Raw genomic sequence first — 13,950 nt, forward strand, 5'->3', positions numbered from 1 at the left:
AGGGAAGGAAGGAGCCCATTTTCCTGATGGATCTTATATATATATATATATATATATATATATATATATATATATATAGAAGCATAGGGCCGGCACTCCTCGGTTACACGGTTGCTGCGCTGGTGCCCTCACATGTACGGCTGTACACACATATAATTTTCAACGTGCGGCACGATAGTGCTTCGGGCACTGAAACGTTGTTATACGCTACTGGTTTCCAGTGTATTTTCTTTACATAGCTGAGTGCCGCACGTTGAAAATTATATATATATATATATATATATATAGAGAAGGGAATTGACACAGCGCCACTTGTGAGGTGGGTTCTCAGTAAAATGTAAAAATGAAGTAAATAAATTGCTATTAAAAAACACGCGACCTTACCAAAGGTGTCTGCCAACCCTTAAAAATGCAGTACTGGTACAGGACTGCTGGGAAAACTTAAAAAAGGGGGGAATAAGGGTACCGGCGACTGGTGTAATTTAAAATGCAATTGTTAAAAGATTGATTTAAAAGCCAAAAAACTATAAAATGATACAAACAAGTTTTATTAATCACATAAAGGTAGGTTTACACCATAAAACTACTAGTAAAATCCGGAGGTTACAAATGTCTCAGTAAAAAATCTCAGTAAAAATAATAATATGGAATTATAACTTAACTTTTAAAATAGGCACAGGGGGGTCACCACAGGGAGCCCAACGCGTTTCGTCACAGCTGACTTCTTCAAAGGGTGAATATATATATATATATAAGCTGTGTGACTGAGTGATGTGTGGGTGGGGGGGGTTCAGAGGGGGGGGGATTTAATAGATGGGTTATATATACATGCACAGTATATGTAAACAATGTATATACATATAGAGCCTCTCTCTATAATATATATATATATATATATATATATATATAAAATATATATATATATTTTTATATTTTTATATATATACACACACACACACACACACACACACACACACACACACACTGTATATATGTATAATATATATATATATATATATATATATATACACACCGTGTAAATGCAGCCCGGCACTCCTTTTGATGTGGGTGATGGTTGCCCAGGTGCCCTCAGTATTGGATCAGGATATAGGGAAATAAACCAGCGGCACTCAAGGTCTTATGAAGCAGTAGAATTGTATTAAGACATCAATGAGAAGGACATCAACGTTTCGGGGAGTTAAACCCCTTTATCAAGATGTGAGGTAAAGGGGTTTAACTCCCCGAAACGTTGATGTCCTTCTCATTGATGTCTAAATACAATTCTACTGCTTCATAAGACCTTGAGTGCCGCTGGTTTATTTCCCTATATATATATATATATATATATATATATATATATATATTATATTATATTTACACTGTGCGGGTATATATAGCCTATTTATTAAACATGCCCCCCTCTCTGAACCCACCCTCCCTCTGTAGCCGCACCCGCACACACTCATCACTCACAGTTGCAGTGGCTATCGGGACATCACAGAAGGGGAAAAGTGAGTTCTTCTCACCAGGCTCTCTCCCCGCACGCGCGCCCGGCTCCCGTCCACTCGCTTACCGGCACCCCCGGCAATTCTGGACCACACTGTCCTCCTGACCTGCTGTCAGAGTCAGTGCCGCACGAAAGCCCCATTGGGAGCTGCCACGGTTACCGTGCGCTGCGGCTCCCCCTACAGTTAATCAGCTCATCAAAGTATAAATATAAGGAGGCTGCAGCAGCGTCGCAGATACTGCCTGCAGCCTCAGTTCCTCCGGCTAGGAAAATGTTTTTTAAAAAAAAGTCAGCTGCGCTGAGGTATTGGCGGGCGGGCTGGCGGGGGGTTCCAGGTACTCGGAATCCCCCCCCCCCCCCCTGCGTGCGCGTATGCAGCCAGCTGGACTTTAGCTGACACGGGCCCTCATTCCGAGTTGTTCACTCGCTAGCTGCTTTTAGCAGCATTGCACACGCTAGGCCGCCGCCCTCTGGGAGTGTATCTTAGCATAGCAGAATAGCGAACAAAAGATTTGCAGAACTGCTAATAAATAATTCTTTGCAGTTTTGGGGTAGCTCCAGACCTACTCACAGATTGCGATCAGCTCAGTCCATTTAGTTACTGGTTTGACGTCACAAACACGCCCTGCGTTCGGCCAGCCACTCCCCCGTTTCTCCAGACACTCCCGCGTTTTTCCCTGACACGCCTGCGTTTTTTAGCACACTCCCGGAAAACGCTCAGTTACCTCCCAGAAACACCCCTTTTCTGTCAATCACTCACCGATCAGCAGTGCGACTGAAAAGCACCGCAGGATCCACAGCAAATCTACTAAGTTTTTAGTTAAATAACTAAGCGCATGCGCCCTGCGTGCCTTGCGCATGTGCATTTTGCAACAAATCGCAGCATAGCGAAAATCGGCAACGAGCGAACAACTCGGAATGACCCCCACAATCGCATCCATGTGACCGTGCAGTTCTGCTGTGTACCCCGGCTTCTAAAGAATTTTGCCCCAGAATACACCAGAGACAAAGATGCTAGGAGGGGAACTTCAAGAAACAGGGACGTTTCACTCACGGTGGAAGGGGTTGGTCTCCTCCTGTTGTGCCTAACCCTAACCCCCACCTTCCGCAGCTTAACTCTAACCCTCCCTGGGGGTGCCTAACCCTAACTCCCCTTCCCAGCAGCCTAACCCTAACCATCCTCCTGCAGCCTAAAACTTACCTATCCCCCGCCCCCATCCCCCCCTGGGGTTAGCTCTCTTGAGTGGTGGTAATTGCGAGCAGTGTCGGTATTCAGACTGCCGGGATCCTAACAGCATCCTGTAGTATGCATTAAAAAGACTCCCGAGATCTGGTGTTTTGGGGCTTTCTGCCCTAATTCATGACGGGATGCTGTGCTAAATGCGCATGTGCAAGAGAATAGTAAAGGAGGAGGGCGGTTGAGTCAACACGGAGAGCAGAGTGGCTGCGGCGATGGGGATTCAGATGCGGAGGGGCAGATGAGAGACCTACAGGGAGCGAAGGGCAGCGCCGGCCAGAGGGAGTAGAGTAGTTACCGTGCAGCAGGTAACGGAATCGCAGAGAGGGGAAATTCCGCGGTGGGAGAGCTTAGTTGCACCAGAATATATGCCCTTCACTACATACATTTTATAAACAAGATTAGGGCAAATAACAGTCCATTTGGTTTTGTTCCCAGCATACTCTAATCTTTATGTTAAAAATGTCTCCCTAAATGGTTTATACGAGGATTAGGACATCACACTAGAATGCTCTGTATATTTTAAAATGCTCACTAGAATGCTGTCTGGTACAGATGTTACTGTATGAGAATGATCTCTGCTACAGATCAATATAATGCTTCATGTATTGTATAGAGGTCACGAGAGTGTACTTTAAATTTTACATCAGTGCTTAGAATGTGCCCTGTATTGGTCATCAGTCACTAGAGTGCTCTTTGTATTGTATAGAGCTCACTAGAATAGTTTCTGTCAGATGGGACTGGTAGGTGTTGTACTTGCTTACAGTATACCATACCTCCTAACTTTACTGTATCACAAGGAGGAACTACTACGCGGTGACGCCGAGCCCGCCAGGGGGAAAGGGGCATGGCTTCATAGAAAGGGTGCGTGGCTTTGTGATAATGCCTTGATCGCGAGCCACGGCCCCTGTTTCTCCTCATTATGGGAGCATGGCCAGTGCTTGGTGAGCTGCTGGCATGCCCCCATTCCTTCTGTCTCTGTATATAGACGCTGTATGTGCATGCGCACACTGTCTATTCACCACTGCTCTGCTAAGCAGGGCAGCGAGTGCAGGAGCCTCCCAACTGCCCCCCCTCCTCCACCACGGGACACTGCTGTCCGTGGGTGGGACAGCGAGACAGTCCCCAAAAAATGGGAGTGTCCCGCGAAAATCTGAACACTTGGGTGGTATGGTATACTGCAGCTCTTTGACAAAAATTTTTTTTTATTGTATGTAAGGGTTCTGTATGGATTGACCGTCGGTCGGGATGCTGGCTGTCAGTATACTAACAACAGCATCCCGGCCGTCAGTATGCCGGCAGGGGAACTCTTTGCACTTGCCATGCGGCGGGCTCGGTGGCTCGCTGCGCTCGCCACAGGTTGTATTACCACTCTGTGGGTGTCATGGACACCCACAAATGGGAATAGCCACTGTGAGCCGAGATTCCGGCTGTCGGTATTGTCAGCAGTCGGGATTCTGGCATCGGTATCCTTACCGCCGGCAAATTAACTGCATCCCGTATATTGGGGGTCATTCCGACCCATTCGCACGCTGCAATTTCTTGCAGCCATGCGAACGGGTCTGAACTGCGCATACACGCGGGTGGCAATGCGCAGGCACATTGGTCGCCGGCGACAGCCGGCGCCACGTAGCGACGGACCTTAAGAAGAAGCCATTTGCAGCGGCGAATGCAAGAAGATTGACAGGTAGAAGGTGGACCTGGGCGGCAACTCACCGTTTTCGAGGAGTGTCCGGAAAAACACAGGTGTGCCCAGCCGTTGAAGAGGAGGGTTCCTGACGTCAGCTCCAAGCCGGATCATCGCAGCGGATGAGTAGGTCCTGAGCTGTGCAGGGATTGCACACACTTTTTGTTTGTGCAGCTCTCTGCACAAACAATTGCAGCCCTGCACAGCCCTTACCCCCCTCCCCTGTAGGCGGCAATTACCTTGTCGCAGCAGTGCAAATAATAGCCTGCGTGCAACCAGGCCGGAATGACCCCCATAAACTCTATCCACTTTAGACAAACAACACCTGTTGTTTCTCCATTTTTTCTGTTGTGCTTCACAGGTAGAGAAGTCTGAGAACACTTGAGAGTGTTTGCCCCTGAGGCTTAAAGCTTCCAAACAGCCCCTGCGCAGAAGACTGTAGGTACAAACAGCAGCTCAGCAACAAATGTGCAAGTGGAGTGAATGCTGGAGGTTTTTTTTGTGTTTATTTGTTTTATACAGGCAAGACAAACACTGCCCACTCTATTTAAGCTGGGTACATAGTAGGCGATATACACTGCTCAAAAAAATAAAGGGAACACTAAAATAACACATCCTAGATCTGAATGAATGAAATATTCTTATTAAATACTTTGTTCTTTACATAGTTGAATGTGCTGACAACAAAATCACACAAAAATTATCAATGGAAATCATATTTATTAACCCATGGAGGTCTGAATTTGGAGTCACCCTCAAAATTAAAGTGGAAAAACACACTACAGGCTGATCCTACTTTGATGTAATGTCCTTAAAACAAGTCAAAATGAGGCTCAGTAGTGTGTGTGGCTTCCACGTGCCTGTATGACCTCCCTACAACCCACACAAGTGGCTCAGGTAGTGCAGCTCATCCAGAGCTGTGGCAAGAAGGTTTGCTGTGTCTGTCAGCGTAGTGTCCAGAGCATGGAGGCGCTACCAGGAGACAGGCCAGTACATCAGGAGACGTGGAGGAGGCCGTAGGAGAGCAACAACCCAGCAGCAGTACCGCTTCCTCCGCCTTTGTGCAAGTAGGAACAGGAGGAGCACTGCCAGAGCCCTGCAAAATGACCTCCAGCAAGCCACAAATGTGCATGTGTCTACTCAAACGATCAGAAACAGACTCCATGAGGGTGGTATGAGGGCCCGACGCCCACAGGTGGGGGTTGTGCTTACAGCCCAACACCGTGCAGGACGTTTGGCATTTGCCAGAGAACACCAAGATTGGCAAATTCGCCAATGGCGCCCTGTGCTCTTCACAGATGAAAGCAGGTTCTCACTGAGCACATGTGACAGACGCCAAGGAGAACGTTCTGCTGCCTGCAACATCCTCCAGCATGACCGGTTTGGCAGTGGGTCAGTAATGGTGTGGGGTGGCATTTTTTGGGGGGGCCACACAGCCCTCTATGTGCTCACCAGAGGTAGCCTGACTGCCATTAGGTACCGAGATGAGATCCTCAGACCCCTTGTGAGACCATATGCTGGTGCGGTTGGCCCTGGGTTCCTCCTAATGCAAGACAGTGCTAGACCCCATGTGGTTGGAGTGTGTCAGCAGTTCCTGCAAGACGAAGGCATTGATGTCATGGACTGGCTCGCCCGTTCCCCAGACCTGAATCCAATTGAGCACATCTGGGACATCATGTCTCACTCCATCCACCAATGCCACGTTGCACCACAGACTGTCCAGGAGTTAGCGGATGCTTTAGTCCAGGTCTGGGAGGAGATCCCTCAGGAAACCATCCGCCACCTCATCAGGAGCATGCCCAGGCGTTGTAGGGAGGTCATACAGGCACGTGGAGGCCACACACACTACTGAGCCTCATTTTGACTTGTTTTAAGGACATTACATCAAAGTTGGATCAGCCTGTAGTGTGTTTTTCCACTTTAATTTTGAGGGTGACTCCAAATCCAGACCTCCATGGGTTAATAAATTTGATTTCCATTGATAATTTTTGTGTGATTTTGTTGTCAGCACATTGAACTATGTAAAGAACAGAGTATTTAATAAGAATATTTAATTCATTCAGATCTAGGATGTGTTATTTTAGTGTTCCCTTTATTTTTTTGAGCAATGTATCAGCCGTTCAAGCAAATATAGTGCAAGCCCGTCAGCGAATGTGTACACCAGTTTATGTCTGTGAACGACGTGATTCACAGACATATTGTGTCAGCTGGGCAACACAGCTGATATATCTAAAGATATATTAGAACATCTGGCTGTGTATACAGGTGGTCCTCTGCCTGCCCATACACTTGATGCAGTGGGTGACATCATAGCTGGGCTGGCAAATTCAACTGCCCACCCAGCTGGGTGTCTTGACAAACCCATCAAGCTATTGGTAGGTGTGTGTATACTTATCTGAATCGTCTGCTCTGTCAGCGCAATGGCGGGTCCACTGACATGCACTGACGTGCAGTGGGGTGAGGCAGAGCCTGTCATACTAACATTTGCACCAAAGTTTTGACTGTATAAAGTACATGAAAAATACAAATAATATGTTAGAAATATCTACTTTATTTTATTATAATAATTGTTATAGTCAAAACTCTGGAGTAAAAAGTCTATAACAGGTGAGGCAGTGCTTCACCTGCCTACCTTTTCTGAAATTCTCTGACCAAAACTCATAAAATTTCCAGGAGTTTATACCTCTGCACCCGTGTATAATGCCCAGATGTACCCTTTGGCTCATATATTGCGTGTAAATCTGGCTCTGGTGCTAGCCGGTTCCTCCTGAGCCATTTACCTAACCGCATGTCCCTGCAGACATGTCTGTCTGGTGTGTACCCAACCTTACACAGCATATTACAGTTTGGTCGATCCTGCACCCCTCACACAACTCTAAAACAGGTGTGTTTTGCATTTTGCCTCCGCAGCACAAGATCCATATTTTGCACCCAGCACCTTAATTTGTATGAACAGAAGGCATGAAGTACTAGAGGATGAGCCCCATTCACAGCAAAAATTAGATCACTTTCCAGAATCCAAGTAGATGCAGAAAAAATACTATTCATCTTTCTGAGCAGCAGGTCAGTGCAATGACAATGACAAATTCCTGGGCAATAATATGTTCTTTGTTTTCATTTAAGAGATAAAGGGCCCAATTCAGCATGGGTTGTAGTTCTGTGACAAATCGCACAACTACGACCCTTTTTTCTAACATGCGGGTGACGCCCAGCACAGGGCAGCAAGTCTACCCCGTATGCCGGGTCCTGCCCCCGCTTACATGCGCGTGCCTCACTATACAGCAATGCACTCGCATGATTAGGGTAGCCCCCTGCCCACACAGCCCAGCTGTGAAGGCAGTCGGAGGGCATCCATCTTTTGAGTTGCAGCGACTGCGTGAGATGTCACGCAGCCGCCGTGGCCCGCCCCGCAAATGATCCGGACACGTCTGTGCGTCGACACCCACAAAACACAGCGTCGACGCGACATCACCACTCCCCGCCGGCTCTAAAAACTGCAATCGCATGCAATTGCAGTTTAAGACCTCACGCATTCGCAGAAGTGACGAAGTCAGCAATAGTGATTTCCGCACTTCTGCGGGGCTTGCTGAATGAGCCCCAAAGAGAGATAGAGAGAGAGAGAGATGGTGTGGTAGCTTTACGTCTTTATTCCCTTTGGAATATGTAAGAGCATGCTGTAACTTTAACCTAACCTATTCCTAACTTTATTTAAATTGTGCATATATATTATTTTTATATTTTAGTTGCAGTCTTAGGAAACATCTCTCTTAAATGAAGAAAAAGCTAATACACATATTGCTTAAAGCATGGTATAAATAATATGTGTGCACTTTATCTGATGCATTTCTATCCTTTGATCACCAAGGTCAGAGCTCCCAGCACAGATATAGATATTTCCTCAAGTCCTCCTTCTATCTCCCCCAACACCTAGGGGGATGGGGGCAACCTCATTTGAAAGAGGGGAGTCCCTCTTTCAAACTATGTTCCCCCAGAGAGCTTTTTACCATGTAATCACCAGGCAAAGCTAACTACACTACTGAAAAATTATGGAGTCCTGGGATGGGAAAGGTTTCTCACAACCTGACATCCATAAATTCAGGGTCACCTATTTTAGAAAGAGGAAGGTTCCCGCTTTCAAATGATTGGTCCAGGGCCGTCTTAACAGCAGTGTGGGCCCCTGGGCACAGCAATACACTGGGGCCCCTACCTATCCTCCAGTGGTAGGGGTGGGGGGTGCTATCAGTGGCAACTTTGATGTCCCGTGGGTGGTAGGGGGTGTTCTATCTTCCACTCAGCATGTAGGTGCTGGAGCAGTAATTTCTGCTAATCACTCTTTTACTGCACATATGGGGTGGGAGGGAGAACACTAAACTGTAGAAGGGGGCATTGGGCTGAATGAAGGGGCCCCAGTACATGACTTCCATGGTGGTATGGGGTGTTTAATACGTAGGGGAGGGGTCGATAGTGGAGTGGGCTTAATATTAATCATTTTCTGGTGAGAGGGCAGCTTGCTTGACTGCAGATATCTCAAGTTCCTGTAAAAAGATTTCTTAGCTTTGAATGGCATAAAAAACTAGAGAGCCCCACCTTTCAGAAGGTACTGGGGACTTGGGGATCAGAGTTCAGGAGCCAGAGCAATCCCCTGATGAATATATAAAACTGCATATTAGGCTTGTGGAGCTGGAGCAGGGACTAGCTGTTTGAAGGCTGATATCTCTGGTTCTGAGTATAGTAGAGACAAGCTGCCAGTGTCCACTGAATGTTGAGAATCCCAGCTTTTGGAATCTACCCTCAGTAAAACTCTAAGTCAGACATATCCTGAGATATCTGGCTGGGAAGAGCAATTAACAGGCTCTGACGGGGACCACTGCTTTGAAGTCGGATATCTCCGGTTTCCTAGGGCCAATTTTCAAAAATCTGGTACCCCTGGAAAGAGGGGACCCTCAGCTATCAGACTAGGGCCCATATACTCCTGGGTCCCATTGGCAAGTGCCCATTGAGTCCATACGAAAAGACGGCACAGGATGGGTCCCCTTAGTTCTTATTCTCTGGTGATCACCTATGATCACTGGATAATGTTACCCTGTGCTATGGAACATTTATGTTTTCCATATATATATATATATATATATATGTATGTATATATATTTATTCTACTTGCTCTCTCACCTCCATAGTGACACCATCATCTTTTGTGGGGACCCATTATTGGAAAAAAAAAAGAAGAGACCCCTCTCAAAGTATGTGGATCACTAGTAGCTCTTATTTGGTGATTATTTGTGATTGCCATATTACCCTGTGCTACGGAATATAGACATTTTCTGTATATTGGTGGGAGGGCACAAAGATTGGTCTATGTACTAAGCTTCGGTGAGAGATAAAGTGGAGAGAGATAAAGTACCGAGCAACCAGCTCCTAACTTCCTTTTTTCAAATGCAGCCTGTAACATTGCAGTTAGGAGGCTTAGTACATAGGGGCCTAAGTGCACTATCACTGCCATAATTACACCTGTAAATGTGAGGTTCCCTATTTTAATTTATATTGCCCACTTAGCAGCTACTTTCTGGTGATAAACTGTAATCACCAGACATACTCACCCAGCGGTACAGAAAAAAAAAAGTTTTCCATAGCTGGGGGAAGAACACACTGTGCTTATCTCCACCATACTGGCCCACACACCCATGGGGGCACCATTTCTTGAATTAGGGGAGTCTCCTCGTTCAAAAAATGTACCCCCTTAGTACTTATTGTCTCGTGATCACCAGACAGTAATTGAAATATTTTTTTTAAAAAATCCACAGATGAAGATCTAAAGCCCATTTCTCCCCCATCTTGTGTTAAAGGGAAAAAAAAGTGATTCCTCATTTAATGTGGTATGTTGTCATAGTAGTTTATAAAATAGTAGGTCTTGTTGGGTATGCCAATGCACAGTAAGCATTTAAACACAGCAAAAAAAAATCATTTCAAGTGCAAATGTTTTCATCAAAACCTAAACATAGAATACTGCTTTTTACTCTTTTGGAAAGGTGGATTATTGGCAAAACAGAAGCCACAAAGTATTTCTCTGGTATATATAACACAGAACAAAAATAATGTTGCTTTTGGTATACTTTCAATAAATTTCAATAAAAACACTTTTTTGGACATTTGGTTTATAACATTTTTGATGTTAGAATGAGTAAAAAGACTATTGGATATTCTTGAAAACATAATCTTCTGAAATAAACAAGGTATAATTGTGTTGGTACTATATAAAAACATCAGTGATATTGATGTGCAAATGTGAAAAAAAAATTACCTAATCAAAGGGATGAGAAAACCCTCAGCAGTAAAGAGGTTAAAAAGTACTAAAAAAAAAAACAGTTTATCCTGTTCATAAGAATGCTAGTGTTTAGACGTAAGAAGCTTTTGTACCACCTCACCTTCCGAACACAAAACTTATGTGTTTTAGAATGAATTACATGTAGTATAATAGTAGTTGAAGTTGCCTGTAAATATTTAAGAAAACAATTTTGTAGTAAGAAGCCATAAACATCCTGCTAAGTGTGATTAAGCATGACCTTCAAATGTCTAAGCCTATCAAGCAATCTGCTCATATGAACTTCAGCCAATCATAATGCTCCAAGACACATGCCTACAAATCTGTTCTAGTTTAAATGAAACTGGATCATTTGACTGTTTTAGGTATGCAGAATCAAAGGCTTACTTCAAATCCCTTCCTCTTCTTCAGGCGCTTCTTGTTGAGTTTCTTACAGGCATACATTTTGCCTGTTGCTCTCATTTGGGTAGCAGATACTTCCCCAAATCCACCTTTTCCAAGAATTCTAAAGTCCATAAACCAGTCCTCTCCAACAGGCTGAGCTTCTAGCCGTTTCCATTGAAGGAATTTTGAAAAATAGTTGCCTTCCTTATACTGCTGAAATGCATTTTCCTTTAAATAATCCAAGGTAGACTGAAGTAGATGTTTAAAGAGTCCATCTGGGACCTTGCTACAGTTCTCTGTTACTTGTGCAACAGCTTTTTCATCTAAATAGTGACAATATGACTTTGAATGAGTATCAAGATATTTACTAATGATACGTGTAGCCTTTTGCAAGCGGTCCTCATCCTCAGCAACATCATAATCCTCAATATCACCCCAGATCTCCACTGCAGGAGTGAACTGATCAACTGTTCCCAAAAATTCCTGAAATAACTTCTTGCCAATGGGCTGCTTTATACAAATATTTTCAAATTCCAAATCAATCTGATCCTTCAGATATTCGCATTCCGATAGTGGAGACAACTTAAGCCTGGCACGAAACTTCTTGTTCCGGGTAATTTGAGGATTGAAGCCCCCATCAAAACTACCACGTGCTGTAATATATGCAGAATTGGCAACCACTGTTTCCAGTGCCCCAAAATCCATCTTTGATTGTTTAGTCTCCTGAACCAAACATGAACCACTTGGTAGCTTGAGAAAGCAAATCTTGACTGAAAGGAAGTTCTGCCCACTGCAGTCAGTGCATGCAGGCTTAGCAAAATCCCTTTGATCAAGCTAGAATTATAGACTAAGGTCATCAATTGGGTATAGCTAGTCCATGATATTATACATAAAGAGATAGTAGACAAAATGTCATCTGGTGAAAATAAAATCCTTGAATAAAAAAAAAAGAAAACCCTGAAACAAATAAAAGCAAATAAAGGAATCAGTCTGCAGTGTAAATTATCTGAGATGTAAAATAGTAATCCATATCCTGTGTCATATAATACAAGAATGTCTTATTAGAAGAGATAGCTAAATGACAGGTGAGTGACTAATACCCCTGAGTCAACACCTCTGTAAACTCTTTATCCACTTAGGCAGATAATTCGACTCTTATTCTCTCTCTCTCTCTATCATTAGCTCCTAGGAATATAATGTATTCTTTCTGCTGTAGTGTGTGACTCTGAACAACATATAACAAATATTACGAAGATCATTGCTGAGCTAGTTTGCAAGATAAATGTTTAAGTTTAAAATTAATTCTTTATTTTGGTTAATAAAAAGTAAAATCTTAACTTTCTCTTTCAAATCCATATATGTTATTTAAGTCATACCTGTATCAATGCTTCTCATGAAGATAATGAGGGAGATTGCAAGCCAACAGAAATGCATATATTTTCTTTGTGACTTGTAGAGGTAGATTATGTCTATAATTTTCTAGAATACATAGAGGAACGTTAGCTAGAATCTGATTGCTTGCTATGGACAAAAGCATCACTTCTCATTTTTTAGCATCTTTAGAAGCCTTAGTAAATCTACCCCATTGTGCAGAGCCGGCCCTAATCTATATGATGCCCTAGGCAAGATTTTGGCTGGTGCCCCCTAGCACCACCGCTGGTTCCGCCTCTGACCTTGTACCCCCTATATTTTAAACAGGAACAGTTCGCACATTTGGCGCACAGCCCAAAAAGGGGTGTGTTTTTACTGGCAAGGGGCATGGCCACACAATAACCTCAATTCCAATTACGCCACACAGTACTGCAACTTTATTCACATATGATCATGCGATAGTGTCCATAATTCATATTACATCCCACAGTAGTATCACTTTACCTTATAAACGTTACTCCTCACAGTAGAGCCCCTTATTCACATTACATCACACTGAATTGCTCCTTATTCACATTACACCACACCCTATTGCTCTTTATTCACATTAGACGACACAGTGGTGCCCTTTCTATACGCAACACCACATAGTAGAGAACCTTGGCCCTCATTCCGAGTTGTTCGCTCGCTAGCTGCTTTTAGCAGCTTTGCACACGCTAAGCCGCCGCCTACTGGGAGTGAATCTTGGCTTTACAGAATTGCGAACGAAAGATTCGCATAATTGCGAATAGGAATTTCTTTGCCGTTTCTGAGTAGCTCGGGACTTACTCTGCCACTGCAATCAGTTCAGTCAGTTTCGTTCCTGGTTTGACGTCACAAACACACCCAGCGTTCGCCCAGACACTCCCCCGTTTCTCCAGCCACTCCCGCGTTTTTCCCAGAAACGGCAGCGTTTTTCCGCACACACCTATAAAACGGCCAGTTTCCGCCCGGAAACACCCACTTCCTGTCAATCACACTCCGATCACCAGAACGAAGAAATTTCTTAGTTAAGCCGTGAGTAAAATACCTAACTTTTTGGCAAATTTACTTGGCGCAGGCGCACTGCGAACTTTGCGCATGCGCAGTTTGCGACAAATTGCTCCGTTGTGAAAACCACTAACGAGCGAACAACTCGCAATGAGGGCCCTTATACACATAATGCCACACATTAGTAATGCATTTACACACATTCCACACAGTAATGCCCCTTACACATATGAGACACCTTATTAATGTCCTTATAAACATAATGCGCCTTACACATTATGACAACCTTTATTAATGCCCTTTTGCACATAATGTCCCTTACACATATACCGCACATTATTAATGCCCTTATACACATAATGACACACATAGTGCCCCCTACACACTTGCTGCACATTATTAGTGCCCCTATACAC

At 44.2% G+C, this 13,950-nt stretch overlaps 2 protein-coding genes across 4 annotated transcripts in view; one reads left to right on the forward strand and one right to left on the reverse strand.

The window, feature by feature from the left end:
- GRK1 (G protein-coupled receptor kinase 1) overlaps positions 1-11,839 on the reverse strand; it is a 104,596-nt gene extending 92,757 nt beyond the window's left edge. Inside the window, exon 1 of the mRNA XM_063953096.1 lies at positions 11,138-11,839. Coding sequence (XP_063809166.1) covers positions 11,138-11,839 — 702 coding nt within the window. The remainder of the gene's footprint in view (positions 1-11,137) is intronic.
- Positions 1-13,950, forward strand: part of ATP4B (ATPase H+/K+ transporting subunit beta) — a 290,606-nt gene that overhangs the window by 206,790 nt on the left and 69,866 nt on the right. The gene's annotated exons all lie outside the window — the stretch shown is intronic.

This window comes from Pseudophryne corroboree, chromosome 2 (assembly GCF_028390025.1).
Source record: "Pseudophryne corroboree isolate aPseCor3 chromosome 2, aPseCor3.hap2, whole genome shotgun sequence".
Classification (NCBI taxonomy): domain Eukaryota; kingdom Metazoa; phylum Chordata; class Amphibia; order Anura; family Myobatrachidae; genus Pseudophryne; species Pseudophryne corroboree.